The sequence below is a fragment of the Sabethes cyaneus genome, chromosome 3 (genome assembly GCF_943734655.1).
Source record: "Sabethes cyaneus chromosome 3, idSabCyanKW18_F2, whole genome shotgun sequence".
NCBI classification, from domain to species: Eukaryota; Metazoa; Arthropoda; class Insecta; order Diptera; family Culicidae; genus Sabethes; species Sabethes cyaneus.
In genome coordinates this window covers 242,872,267-242,887,743 of record NC_071355.1, presented here as the reverse complement: position 1 = coordinate 242,887,743, position 15,477 = coordinate 242,872,267, and the positions used below count along the sequence as shown (strand labels likewise).

The 15,477-nt window shown below is 42.8% G+C and overlaps 1 protein-coding gene across 1 annotated transcript; it reads right to left on the bottom strand.

The window, feature by feature from the left end:
* Positions 1 to 11,988: 11,988 nt before the first annotated feature.
* Positions 11,989 to 12,567, bottom strand: LOC128742781 (putative uncharacterized protein DDB_G0271606; the record flags this gene model as incomplete). Its single annotated transcript, XM_053839236.1, is given in 1 exon segment — positions 11,989 to 12,567. A coding segment is annotated over 1 exon segment (579 nt), but the record flags the coding sequence as incomplete, so codon positions are not given.
* Positions 12,568 to 15,477: the final 2,910 nt, after the last annotated feature.

Here is a 15,477-nt window from a genome sequence, read left to right as displayed (position 1 = left end):
TACAAAGTACAAAAGAAGGAAAATTTCTGCCTTTAGCAAACTTATTTGTAATGGAATGTTCTATAATTTTTCTGAAGAGAGTAAAGCTTTAGCTCTTCAAACAAAAAAGTTAGTATTGCTATAATTTATAATACTAGCACTACCAAAGAAACGCGGAAAAATCAAGTTTCCACTTAACTTTCCATTCTGGACTACTATACAATGGTCAAATATTCGAGTTTGTCTCATAGCTCGTCTCTTGTCCCGTCCACGGTCTTAATAGAACATCTGCTAAAACGGCTCATGAAAAGTGCAATTTATTTGCGCAGCATTTTGCAAGTGTCGTCAATAATATTACTATCAGTGATACGCAAATTCAGCTGCCTTTAAGCGATGTTCTATTGCATACACTAAATATGCATAATTTTACGATAATTGAGTAGTCTACTAGAAACGTTAAGTCGTCTTTTTCGCCTGGACCTGGCATAATTCCTACAGCTGTTTTAAAACAGTGCTCCGATTACTTGGGATCTCCATCAACCTGCATGTTTAAGTTGTCACTGCAGCAGCAATATTTTCCGGCTTCTTGGAAAAATTCCTGCATGTTTAGGATTAGCTACTCGGTGTGCTGAATCCAAAATATTCGAGACAGTCATAAAAGACACGTTATTTGCAGCCATTTGTAGAAACAAATTTAATGAACTTTGCATCGTTCTGCGTAAATATTGTGAGTACCAAAGCGCAAGTTGATACAGTGTATACTGATTTGAACGCTTTTGAGAACGAAATATTCTTTCCAGCAAGCTGGAGAAAGTTGGGTGTTCTGGTACATTTTGCAGATTGTACAGATGGTTGGAAGCATACCTCACGGATAGGCAACTTTTCGTACAACTTATTAACTGCCAGTCTACCGCGTTTACAGATCGCTCTGGTGTCACAGGGTAGCAATTTGGGACTATTGCTATTCTGTATCTACATAAACGATGCAGCGTTACTACGCAATGAAGGTGTTGACTTGAAAATCTATCTTGTAGTCAGACGAATCGAGAGCTGCAAAATATTACAGAAGCTTCTGGACTTGTTTAGTGACTGGTGCGTAAGCAATCAAATGTTACTGAGTATGGAGAAATGTCGCGTCATCAGCTTTTATCGCACTAGAAGCGTAATAAAGTTTGGTTACGAAATTTCCAGAGCCAAATTGAATAGAGTAGAACAGTTGAAGGATCTTTGACTAATACTTGACGAGACATTCAACGTGGCGTCCCTAATTTTTGCTATCATTGATAATCGTAGTCTTGGGTTCATATTTAAGATCGCTGGTGAATTCAATCATTTGTTTTGCTCCAAAGCTCTATTGTTCTATTGTACGGTCGATGCTGGAGTTTGCGAGCATAATTTGTACGAGTCTATCCGCACGAGTCTATCTGATCCAGTAGGTTAGAAAACGTACAGCGAAAATTTGTTTGCTATGCACTTCGTCATCTTCCCTGGAGGGATCAGCAATATTTAACGCCGTACGAAGACCGCTGCCGTCTGTTGGGTTTAAGCACGCTAAGTCGACGTAAACAGGTTATTTGTTTACAAGCTTTTAACTAGCGAATATGATGCACCGGACATCCTACCACAGGACACTATGCACCATCGAGGGTTTTACTACCCAGAATGATGCTACAGGAAGATTCCTATTCAACGCAATACACTGCCAACTCTATCATCGCTTTTATGACCAGACAATTCAACTGTTTTGCTGACCTTTTTAATTTGGACGAACCATCACGCATTTACCGCCAACGAGTTCTTGCACTTGCCAATGTATACAAATACTAATAATTCAGTAATTTTTGAGTGTTCATTTATATCCAAGTTGTCCGACAAACTATTCGAATCAATAACAAATAATCACCAGTTATTTAAAGTTTACGCATGTAAAATCCCTCTGATGGTGGGGTTCCAAAAGTTTGCAAGTGTGTATACTTTAATTAAAATAGGATAACGAAGATAAATTTTTATAATCATTTTCATGACCTTGTGAAAAAACTGAACTTTCCGAACATGTTGTGAGTATTTGTGGCAGATTATGCCAGATTTTTTATTGCTCACTGGATAAGAAAATAAACTACAAAACCTTCAAATATTTGGAATTCTGTAAGATTTCCGCTCCTACTGTTGTGCACAAAAGCTCAGAATAGTTCCCAAAAAATGCCAATCCATCAGACCATATGCTTGCCAAAGTTTTACCAGACAGTATAAGTATTTTGGTCGAATGTGATACTGCAAACTGCTTTATGTTCTACTACATTTCAGCAAATCTCGTTTTCTAGAAGCACGGAAACTTGTTTGTATTTTGCCCTTGGATAAGTGGTTTTATTACATACCTCGAGCCAGTACCACTCGTGTAGTGCGCCCTGGCAGAAGGCATTATTGTTGATAAATACAATATGAAATTCAATATGAAAAAAAAATCTGCAGAAACCTGAGAATAAACCCATACTATTTAACATCAACTGGTTTGAAATCGACGACCACTTGCTTGTCAACGCATACACGGTAATCTTGCGGCTGTACTAAACTAGTAGGACAATTTTGTTGAAACCAGTATACTCGTACAACAATTAATTTTCTACGTATTGTCCGTAAATGATTAAAGTTCTCTTCTTGACTGTCTTAGTAGAACATGGAATTGATGGCTTAATTATTAAACTTTTATCAGCTTAGGTCTCCATTTCCAATGGGGCACTTAATAAAATTGATCGAACACCAAAACCTGCAGTTATCATTAATACTCATATAAAATCCAAATCGATTAGTTGAAATGAAATCGGCACATTTTCTTCGTATACGAATACTTCACATTGGCGGACAGCAATTTCCATGCCGAGGCCCAATCCACCTGCAGGTGTGCTTTCTCATCCTGAGCCATCCATCATAACGCCGAGCTGCAAAACTGGAATGCTTTCACTCTACACTTCGTCTTATCAGGCATACAATCGAAACGAAGCGTATGTTTCCATTGGGTAATAAAAGGCTCGACACGAAACAGACTACACCGCACCGGCGACGGCAGCAATAAGAAGGATCATCCATAGAATGGAGCGAAAAATTCCAAACCCCCGACCCGATGATGGGCATGCCGTTCCGTTCCGTCCATTACTGCAAAGTGGCGATGTACAACACCGGAAACGACAGGACGAGAAAGAAAATATGTTTTCAGTGATTTTTCCTTGTAATTCAAGTATAATCTAATAAAATTTTGAGCCTCATGTAACGTCGGTGCCTCCCCCCGGTCGTCCCTTTACAAAAATATGCTTTCATTTCGGGGACCGGACACAAAGCTCATGGCACGAAACCGAATCGAACCGTTCGATGGTGTCTGGAAAACATCCCATCGGCTACGAGTTCCGTTCCTCGTTCGGAACACACTCCGTGCCGGTCCGTTTGATATTGGAACAAAAACTAGTCGAGACGAAACCGGAAGTTACAGCGTTTGGCGAAGAGTGAGCCTTTTATGAACTTTCCGCAGTCCAACCTTCCTAGCCACCCACTGCTGCCGGGCAGAATAGTTCGGCGCGGGTGGTAAAATTCGAAATTGATTGTAACTCCATGACTGGGCGGAAGTTTTTGTTCGCTCGCTCCGTTCTCCGTTGTTATAAAGCGTTATATTTCGTAACACCAGCGTCAGCGAACAAAAGGAACGTGAGGATATACATGCTTTCAATTTGGTAAGCCGATGAGCCAAGGAAAATGCTCTAATGCAATTCAGCTGGCCCGTCTCCAGGGCCCGCCGCCGCCGCTGCCGCGAATTCATTCCATACTGCATGTACTTGGAACCAGCGGACAGTGAGAAGTAGAAGATTGACTTGATTCAATGGCTGCCGGGAGAAATATTAGCACATTCTATACACTTAACTTTTTAACATACTTTCCTCCAGATTGGTTTTTGCTGCTAGTTTTCGCCAGGTCATCATCATGGCTTCGGTGGACAGCAGTCCCAGGCCAGAAATCCCCGCCTACCGTAAAGCCGAACGTGTGAATAGAAAGCCGGAAACGTGTTGGTGTGCTGCAAACTGGTACCGTTTCCGACAGTCAATCAATAACTGTTACGATTCCCTCGTATTTAGAGCAGCATGATGGTGCAATGATACGGATCAGCACAAAGAAACTAGTACGAAAGTTGCGTTGAAAACAATTTTGCTCGGATGAAATGCTCTATTCTTATATATTGATTACTATTTTAATTCGCAATTTACACAGTTGAATGAATTCCAAGTTATCCCACTAACTGACACTGCAATCCCGTAATTTATGGCAACCTAAGTGGGAGGAAATCGCTCATCGCATCTCTTCGTTGTAACTCTGCCAACAAACTAAGCGTCGGTAACAAATCAACATAAGGCAAAGATGCTGCACCATTCCATTGCATTGGACTGCAGCTGGTCCAGTGACAATAGACGATAATGGTGATCCTGATGGTTGAAGAGAGATGAAAACCATCGTGAGGTTGGCATTAACTACTTTAAGTCTGACCACAGTAAAAAATTTATGTGAACCAAGGACTCTACTATTGGCAAGTTTATAGACACCGAACTCACAAGTTGGTAATCAAACAATTCAGTACAAATCGAAACCGCACGCGATGGAAAAAATGTGTTTAGTAGTGGATCAATCTTGTCACTTTTATTGTTTGCCCAACGTTCAATTAATGCCCATCCAATTAGAAATTTTACTCGATACTAAATTTCGCCCAATAATGCCACAAATGTAAATAAAACAGTGTTCACTCTCGGAAAAAAGCCTCTCCGTCCCGGGGCACCGTTCCGGCGAGCCTATTAACGGCAAATTCCCAAGTGTTGATGAAGCAAACACTCGTTCAATTACTGTCGCCCGACTGATGGTTGGTTGGCCAAATTCCGAACCGTTAGTAAGACTACTTACACCTGGCCTGCGGTTTCGGTCTGACAAGGCAGACAAGTATCCAAACAAAACTCGAACCGACCGACCGACGGACCGACCGCAGAAACGTATGGCCGCAATTCCCCGGCCATCTGTCTGAGGCGATGTTAACATACAATGCTCCCGGGGATACACGGCAGCAGCAGCAGCAGCCAGCCAGCGAGCGCCAACACGACGATAAGCAGCCTCCAATCGATGCCCACGGCAACAAGCTCCCATTGTCAGTGGAGCGCTCAGCGCAAGCCAATATTGCATCTAGTCGCTTCGCCAGTGCCGTGTAAATAAACGCATCGACAGATCAATAGACAGTGTGTAAACTGGGGGGAAAATTTTCCTCATTCCATACGCTATCCATCCGTTCCGTGCTCAACGGGCCGGAGGTGAACTCTACCGGCACAAACTAAACTTGCACACGGAAAAGCCATCACCCGGCGGAGCCATCCGAAACTAGCCGAAAAGGGTCAGCACCGAGATCAAAATCCGTCCCTCTTCTGACACCCGCACAAGTCCTCTACGGTGAAGCTTTTTACGCTTTCGAACACCTCCGGAGAGTTGATTTACCCCGACCCGAACCAGCAGCGCACAGCATAGCAGTGAATCGCAAGATATTCCAGTAGTAAATCTATTTTCAATATCGTTTGTTACGCCGTGATGCATTTGCCATGTTTGTAGTTGTTATTTTCACTGCGCTTTGACTCCTGAGGTCCAACGGCAGCGTTACCTCGGTACCTCCCACGAGAAATAGAGAGTGCGAGCTTTCAAACTAGACGCCCGCTCGCTTGTACCCTGTTTCGTAGCTGGATAACACTAAAGGTAAACTGATGGTCAAATTTTGAATTGGTTTTAGAAGGAAAATACCTATTTGTCGATGAAAATTATTCAAGCTAAAAAGTATTTCTCAATCCAGTTTGAATTTGGCAGAGATCGTCAACAAATATATGAAATTTTGTATATCAACAAAAACATCTACAGAAATTACTGTATTCAAAATTATCGTCGGCTAAACCGACATACAAAGAGAGGATTTATCCAAAACTAACTTTAACTAATACACAGGCAAAAAGACCCTGAAAAGCTTAACCACCGATTTGTTTGTATTTGTTCTTGTTTCGAAGATATAAAACATTTAATTTTTAATTCGACGCTTAGGACGCTCCAAAAATCAAAATAACATTATTAAAATAGACAGCTGTATTTTAATTAAAGGACGTGGCGTTCTACTCTGAGAATGAGTACTTCTAGATCTTCGAAACAGCCGCCGAAAACGTGAAATAAGGTTTTCGTAAGAAATTCTGGACCGAAAAGCTGCATGATTAATTTTTCGAAACTATCGTTCAAAATGGGCCCGAGACTCCATTAAATGTAGTACTTATCACGTATATTATTCCTGGACACGTGTATAGTTCATGGATATTTTGAAAATTCGATGTTTTTTTTGTAATTCTAGATTTCTGCTATAAGCGTTGGCAATTGGAAATGCTAATCAACTTAGGGACTGTTTTCCGATGTCATGAATTCAAGTTAGTATTTTGCGACATAAATTAACAAATTATGACTGTTTATGTGGACTAATGCTATTATATTAAATTTATTGCTCTTCAACGCCTTCCATGAAGGGATCCATTCCGGTTACCATCCTACGAAAGTCGTTGTCACCTAATCAATTTGAATATATTAGTTGTCCGTCACAATGTTGCTCGTGCTATTCTCGTGTCTGACGTCCTGACTTCTAGAACAGAGTGCCCAGCATTACTCAACAGTATTCGGCTACAGATATGTACAACAAAGAACTCGGAGAAGTCAAGGACGTCTACAACTTTCCGCACGGCGGACTAATCACGGCATGTACGGTAGTATCGTTGGGTTTCTTCGGTTGTTTAATAGAGTTGCAGGAGGTTTTGGCTTCAATTTGTCCAGAGAAGTGATCAAGCGTAACTTTAATACAATTCCAATTAATTCAAATACCATTGGAGCATAGTAATAGCCTGTTGATAATAATATAAATAAATAAATAAATAAATAAAAATAGAGAAGATAGATAAACTTTTTATATTAGTTTTCGTAATTTACTGACCTTGCAAGAAATGTTCCAGATATTCTGAAATATTAGAGTATTTCATCTGACATAAAAATTATCTTAGTGAATAAAATCTTATCACAAATTCTCTTCAATTTCTGTGCAAATATGTGCAATGGTTCGCCGAACTCAAATAGTTCCTACACTTTCGAAAAAGTCCAGATCCATTCCGTGATTGGTTCATTATATCCAAATACCGTTCGGTGAAATGGAGTTTGTAGCAGGCCTGACGATCGTAGTAGTCGTGATACCGAAAATTCAGCAAGGACAACAGTTTTGGAGGGACTTATAAAGTTGAATTGTTAATGTACAATGGCCTCCGAATTAGTACGCATATGCTAGTTTTGTACATCAGATACGATTTTTCAGGGTATATATAAGTACATATAACTCATTTGTTGTTTGGAGCTGGATGAAGCCCCCCTTGAGGACTGTTGGAATGCCGTGAAAACAGCCATTAATAGCGTAGCGGAGAACGTCCTTGGCCGTGTGGCACCGTATCGACGTAACGAATGGTTTGACGAGGAATGCCAGCAGATATTGGCTGAGAAGAACGCAGCGCGAGTACAAATGCTGCGTAGAGCCACCCGTCAGAATGTGGAGCGATACAAACAGAGGCGGAGGCAGCAAACCCGACTCTTCAAGGAAAAGAAGCGCCACCAAGAGGAGATGGAGTGCGAAGAACTCGAACAACTGTACCGCTTTCACGACACACGGAAGTTCTATCAGAGACTCAACGGACCTCGCAAAGGCTTTGTGCCGCGGGCCGAAATGTGCAAAGATAAAGATGGAGGTATCTTGACTGACGACCGTGCGGTGATCGAAAGGTGGAAGCAACACTATGATGAACACCTGAGTGGCGTGCAGGCAGAAGACCATGGTAGTGGAGAAAGTGACCAAATTGGTGGAGCAAGCAACGAAGATATGCCACCCCAATCGATAAGGGAAGTTAAAGAAGCCATCCAGCGGCTGAAGAACAACAAAGCAGCGGGAAAGGATGACATTGGAGCGGAACTTATTAAAATGTGCCCGAACAAGTTGGCCGGCTGTCTGCATCAACTGATTGTCAAGATTTGGGATACGGAACGACTATCGTAGGAGTGGAAAGACAGGGTTATCTGCCCATTCTACAAGAAAGTTGATAAGCTGGATTGTGAGAACTACCGAGCAATCACTATCCTGAAAGCCGCCTACAAAGTGCTGTCCCAAGTCATCTTTCATCGACTATCGCCAATAGCCAATAGATTTGTGGGAAGTTACCAGGCCGGTTCATGGCGGGTCGGTTTACAACGGACCAAATCTTCACCCTGCGGCAAATCCTCCAGAAGTGCCGCGAATTCCGAGTCCCCACGCACCACCTGTTCATCGATTTCAAAGCCGCATATGATAGTGTAAACCGGCAAGAGCTATGGAAAATTTTGGACGAAAACGGCTTTCCGGGTAAGTTTACCAGACTTATCATGGCTACGATGGATGGGATCCAGTGCTGTGTGAGAATCTCGGGTGGATTGTCGGACCAATTCGAATCTCGCAGGGGACTTCGACAAGGAGATGGTCTTTCCTGCCTGCTATTCAACATTGCGCTTGAAGGTGTTATAAGACGAGCGGCGATCGAAATGCGGGGCACGATTTATCACAATTTATCTGCTTTGCTGACGACGTGGACGCTGTCGGCAGAACATTTGAGGCGGTGGAAGATCAGTACACCAGTACCTACTACGGACTCCACAAACACTTGCGGTCGAACAATTTGAGCCCCCGTACAAAGTGCACACTGTACAAAACGCTAATCAGACCGGTTGTCCTCTACGGGCACGAAACTTGGACACTGCTAGAAGAGGACCTACGAGCACTCGGAGTTTTCGAACGGCGGATGCTAAGAACCATCTTAACATCTCACAAGAATCAGAGAATGTATTTGATTCTATACCGTCATAGCACACATTTGTAGGGACAGAAGAACTTTCTTCAGGTTTAGTTGAAAATTTTCGGTGAAATAATTATTTCACCGAAAATTTTCAACTAAACCTGAGGATAGTGATTTTGCGGTGACTTAAAATCAAAGAACAGAAGAATTTTTCCTTTTGGGGGTAACGAAATTCCGGAATCTTTTCGGTTGCTTTCGAAGATCACATTGCACACGCAGTACATACGATTTGTACAACAAAACATTCAGGCGGCGGTAATTATCACTACTATGCTTGAGATTTTCTCGAGTCGAAGGATAGTGTTAGATAACTTGGTGCAAATATTTCGGACGGCGATAGAGAATCATATTTGACGAAAAAAAATCCTCCTACTCATATAATCAAATCTGGATCACTACGGAGTTATTAAACATTTTTAGGTTTAAGTTCTGTTAGCCTTAAATTAGCTCTGGTACAAAAAGTATCAAAACAAGTCCAATCCTGTTACGTTTAAAATTGCTCTCAAACCTTCTACTTTATGAAATTTAGTAACTTTACAGTGGCAAATAGCTCTGAAAAAAGTGTTTCTCGAGGCGTTTTTATCATATTTTTCCTAAAAAGTGTGATAAAGTTGATTGCTTTTGTGTACTAATTAAAGGCTCTGCTACCGTACAACAATACATGCGGGTCTCTCTAGGACGTTTCTGGTATTCTTCGCAAGAACTCGCGGACATACACCTTTGCTATGGCGTCGCCACAGGGGAGCAACTTTGGACCACTGCTTATTTCTGTTTATATAAATGAACTGTCAGCTCCCATGCCACCAGACTGTCGGTCTTTTTATGCCACCGATGTACGACTACCACACGCGATGGTCGCTAATTTCGCGATTTCGCTTAAGGAAACTTTGTAACAACCACTAACCACAAATCGCACACGCACACCACAGCACCACAGGATCCACAGACTTACTAACTTCCACCAGCCGAGAGCCGGGGTGGCTCTTGTCGTATCAAAAATTCCTTCCCACTGTACTCAGTCCTGGGCTACTCGTCGCCAATTCGTTAAGCGTCTCGACACAGGCAAGTCGGCTTCAACCTGTTCGAGCCATCTAGCACGTAGGGCTCCTCTATTCCTGGTGCACCGAAAAGTGTCGGTCGTTAGTCGGTCTCTTATCGCCTACAGTCACTGAAGGTCTTTGGTGGTGAAGAGCAGACTAATCAACAAACCGTTCACGCTATTGGCCGCCGTACCCCAGTCTCTAAGTCTAACAAGGCTGACGAAGGGCGCTCACACGATATGGAGCAGCACGGATGTGAATAATAAGGATGAGCACCTACTTGAATTATCGTTTTAATTGACTGTCAGTCTAGTACAAGTAGAACAGATTTTGTAATATTTCCAACGTTTCAACTGTGTATTTCAGTCTTCTTCAGGGATTGAATACTGTCTGCTCTTTGTTAGGTATCTGTATCTCGTAGAAATTACTTGTTAAAGTTGTTTTTGTCGAAATACTTAACTTCCAACAATGTCAATGTATGCAATGTAGGGAACATCCCCACTTTTGTTAATACTGTCAGAGATGAGGTCCTAGACCTGAGTAGCACCTCCAAAGCTGAGAAAAACTGGCATGTCTCTAATGAATTTAGTCAGACATATTATTTTTGATATCGGGGCAAACTCTCTTAATAGAGAATAATACAGAAACCCGAAGAAAACTAACCGGTGTTCTTTCATTTGGATAACTCTGGGATTTTCGGGACCTCGGAAATCTGACATTAATATACGCGCATCAGTTTAACAGGACGTTGCAGGACGTCGCAGGACAAAGTAGGATCGTTGATGCTTTAACCACGACTGCCTGCTATTTAATTACAAGGATAGTTTGCCATGACGTGCCCTGGTAGAATGAAATGCCAACATTCTTCGCCTGGAAGCTAGACTTTTATTCAATATGACTAAGATAATGCCCAATTGGAGGGCCCACCGGGCATCCCTCACCAAATACCACGCAGAGCTTCGTAAGGCCAAAAAGGAAGTCCAAAATCAAGTGCGAAAGAATCCAGACTCTGCCTGAGGCTAGCGAATTCAAAAAGCGTTGGCCTAGGACCATCACAATGGCCTTCGACAATTGAAAAAAGAGGATCGTAGTCTCACTGTTACTACGTTCGGAAAACGTTGGAAGTTCTAATGAACACTTTCTCTGGTTCGACAGTGACCCCAGGACGCCACGCTGGCAGGCAGCTGCAAGATAAGTCATCACGCAATGCGTCAAATGACATGGTTCTACTTGCACACCGACAGTTTTACAGAGGCTTCGGGTACTCAGTTCCTTTAAACCAACAAAGTCTCCAAGTCCGTGCAGCTTCCTACCCATCTTTTTACAAAAAGGCGGGCGGGCTATTTCGTGCCAGCTTAACGTTGGTACGAATCCCGGCGACCTATCAGAAAGTAAGGCTGGTCATACCCAAGACAGGTGAAAAAGATAAAACCATGTGTAAAACCTTCAGACCAATTGGTCTGACATCAACACTTCGCATGTTGATAGAAAATATCACGGACAATCACATCCGTAAAAAGTTTTATAGAACTACCCTTTGCTAACAAACAACATGCTTATCCAAAGAAATCGTACTTCATTGCTCCAAAACCAAGAGACCGCACTATGTGCTTTTCTTGACATTGAAGGCGCTTTCGACAACACGCCTTTCGCTTTAATTAATATGCCTCTCCTTAACAAAAGAACCGACCAGAGAGCAAAGAGCTGGATACAAGCAATGCTATCAATCAAGGAAATCACAGTTTCACAGATGCGTCGATCACGACTTCACCGATCACAGGACTTCCTCCCCCCTTGCTTTGGTCAATGGTTGGCGACGCACTCTTATACAAGCTATCACAGCGAGATTATAGATTATAAGTTCATCACGTACGCCGACGACGTTGTTATTGTTGTTGTTGTTGTTGTTGTTGTTGTTGTTGTTGTTGTTGTTGTTGTTATTGTTGTTGTTGTTGTTGTTGTTATTGTTGTTGTTGTTGTTGTTGTTATTGTTGTTGTTGTTGTTGTTGTTGTTGTTGTTGGTGTTGTTGTTGTTGTTGTTGTTGTTGTTGTTGTTGTTGTTGTTGTTGTTGTTGTTGTTGTTGTTGTTGTTGTTGTTGTTGTTGTTGTTGTTGTTGTTGTTGTTGTTGTTGTTGTTGTTGTTGTTGTTGTTGTTGTTGTTGTTGTTGTTGTTGTTGTTGTTGTTGTTGTTGTTGTTGTTGTTGTTGTTGTTATTGTTGTTGTTGTTGTTGTTGTTATTGTTGTTGTTGTTGTTGTTGTTGTTGTTGTTGTTGCTGTTGATGTTGTTGTTGTTGATGTTGTTGTTGTTGCTGTTGTTGTTGTTGTTGTTGTTGTTGTTGTTGTTGTTGTTGTTGTTGTTGTTGTTGTTGTTGTTGTTGTTGTTGTTGTTGTTGTTGTTGTTGTTGTTGTTGTTGTTGTTGTTGTTGTTGTTGTTGTTGTTGTTGTTGTTGTTGTTGTTGTTGTTGTTGTTGTTGTTGTTGTTGTTGTTGCTGTTGTTGTTGTTGTTGTTGTTGTTGTTGTTGTTGTTGTTGTTGTTGTTGTTGTTGTTGTTGTTGTTGTTGTTGTTGCTGTTGTTGTTGTTGTTGTTGTTGCTGTTGTTGCTGTTGTTGTTGTTGTTGAGGTTTCTCGCATGTCATAAATGTAACGAAATCATTCCGATCATTCCGTGGAAGGACTATCTGATAAACAATAGATCAAATAACTGGTCTCAGTGGAGAATGTACCCAACAGGAAAGAAAAAAAATCTGATCTGATGAATGATATAATTTCAAACAAATCTTCAAAACCATTTCATTCGACTCACTCCGGTTCGTGAACTGAATGCACAGTAACGCTATCCCAACCAGAAGGACACAAAATTTGTCGTTGAACCACACGAACCGATTCCGCTGTTCCGCGCGCAGACACACACACATACATGACTGAGTTCGGAGCTCAGTGAAATTATTCCCGATTATTATTAATGACTTTACATACCATTGTTTTCACTTGCGTCCGACGGTTGATTCGTTTTGCCGCCGCCGCCATCCGCAGTGCCCGGTTACCCCCCAGCAGCAGCAACCAAAAAGTGGCCTTTCACTGTCGAGTCGACAGCCACACGGCAGGCCTGCCAGCCAGCAGCCAATATCAGTAGCACCATCAGCGGTCTCCCGACCAGCCAACCGGCCAACCAACCAACGAAGGATGAATGGCTGAAACTATAGCCGGCCGGACGCTGACTGTATATGGAATTTAAACCCAATAAACGAACGCAGAATTGGAAATTGAATAAATTGTATGCTAATGATGTTAACTTGGAATTAGAATAAATCGCACCTCTCCGGCGGGAGTCTTTTTCGGTTTGTCTGTATGTGTTGCTGTACGTGGGCACCTCGCGAGCCGGGAAAATTCACGCTGACTTTTAGCTTGTGGGTTTGCCCGAGTTAACGTTGCGTAGTCGAACCCCGCGCGCACAGACGACCGACGAGGGCATGCCAGTTGAAGTCCTATGATTCGTTTTATGCCCAACGAACCGATAGATGTTCGATGATCACGATGTGCTTCCAGCCGTGAACCGAAGCATATGATAAGCGCGTGAATTAATTCCAACTCCCCCCTCCCCCTCGCGCAACGCAACGGTCCTCGTAGGATGCAGCGACGCGGCTTCGGCCAGTCGGTCGTGATCGGTTTCAACAGCTGAAAATGCAGTGCCTTCCTACTCCATCCCGCCTTTGTTGGAGGTTTCTGCGGAAACCAATGGCGCCACCAGACTCGAACCAATCGCAAAGTTAAATTCAATTACACGAAAATTAAACATTTGAAAATTAAAATGTTGTGTAATTTATGCGCCCCGGGTCCCGTTATCGTAATTGCTTGTTAAAATCGGTAAAGTGAGCCATATGCAAAAATGTAACGGATTTGTGCACACACACGAACGGGCAATATTATTTGATTGGCAAGACACGGGAGTGTTAGGGAAAATCAATAAATCCGATAGCACACGCAGCAGTGCATAGTCAAACCGCGAAATGACGCGAAATCATTTGTGAACTTCCTAATGCCAGTGAGCAGCCATTCGATTAAAATTTATTGCAAATAAACTAGCACTGGTTGTAATTGGCGTTTGAACTTGTAAGGCCCCAATCGTAATTATTGAGATATAAAAACTGACTTCCCCCAACCATGAAGCAGCAGAAGCACCAGCAGGTTCCCGCTTACGTTCGTTCGGAATATTCACGCGTCACCGCACGTGAGTGATTAATTGGCACCGACACGGGTTAAGACACTGTGGCGAGTGAGTGTGAAACGATTCCGCGAACTTGTTCCGACCGCCGCGAATGGAGTTTTTGGCGGACATTCGGGGTGATTTAAATTTGTGCAAATCTTCACCTTCACCCGGTTGGAACGTTTTGGGAACCGGCCCAGGACTCTGGGCCGGTTGGTCTACAACGACGCCGAAGTGCCGAAATGACTGGATATTATATGCTCTGCCCAATGACTCCCGGAGTGCCGACCGAGCGCGGACTGCAACGGCAAAGACAGATAGACAGATTTCTTTCGGTTTAATTTGATCCTGTCGTTATGATGAATCACCGTCTTCTTTCCTACCGAAGCAGCGGCCGACATGCCGCAAACCCAGGCGAGCGCAGCATTTGCACATAAAGCCGGGGAAAATAAGATCGAATGAATGCACATGAAAGTTGAGAATATGAAGCAATCAGTCGAGAAACGATTTGGTCGATTTTGTTTTTAATCATGTTCTTGCGAAATGAAAAAGAAGAAAGAATCAGTCGGGCGTTAATGTTTTGGCGGAAAGTATGGGCAAAATAAGTCGGAACAGAACTGTGAAACAGCCTTTTACGCAGAGAGCCTGTAATTTGGCTGATGGCCGAAACGACTCGGGTTACACACGCCAGGATATTTCCGCGCGGTGAATTGGTGGTACCTTCCTACCATACCAACACCCGTCACGTTCAAGACGAGATAGTATATGCTAATTTGAGAGCGCCTTCATTCGTTTGCTGTTTCGGTTGTTTCGCTGCTCCTTGGCAGGCAGGGCCCGTTCGGGGTATATCATTGCACCGACCGTGACCATAGCTTTCGGTGGTGGACAACAGTCTCCAGCGACGCAACGGGGGGTGATTTGATGAGCGATTTTCATGCTCGATTGGCTGCCGATCAGCTGTAGTTTCACGACTGAAAGGAGTGCGAAATTATTGCTTCGCATCGACGAGTTCGGAAACATGATGCCCCGCTCTAGCAGAGCGGTTTTTTTTGCCAAATGCATTCATCATCATTGTGTCACGAAACATGTCCGCAATTTTATTCTGACCCCAAAGCAATCAAAGCCATTCGCGTACTATACTAGTTAATGATGACAAACGAGATCCATGCGTCTCTTTAAAGACCAATAAAAGCTAATTTTCCACTTTCTCGTTTATTGGTAGGATAGGTACATTGTAGAGATTTTCAATGAATGGAGTTGGCGATAGGGACTGTCAGTGGTTTGGTTTGATGTTACAACC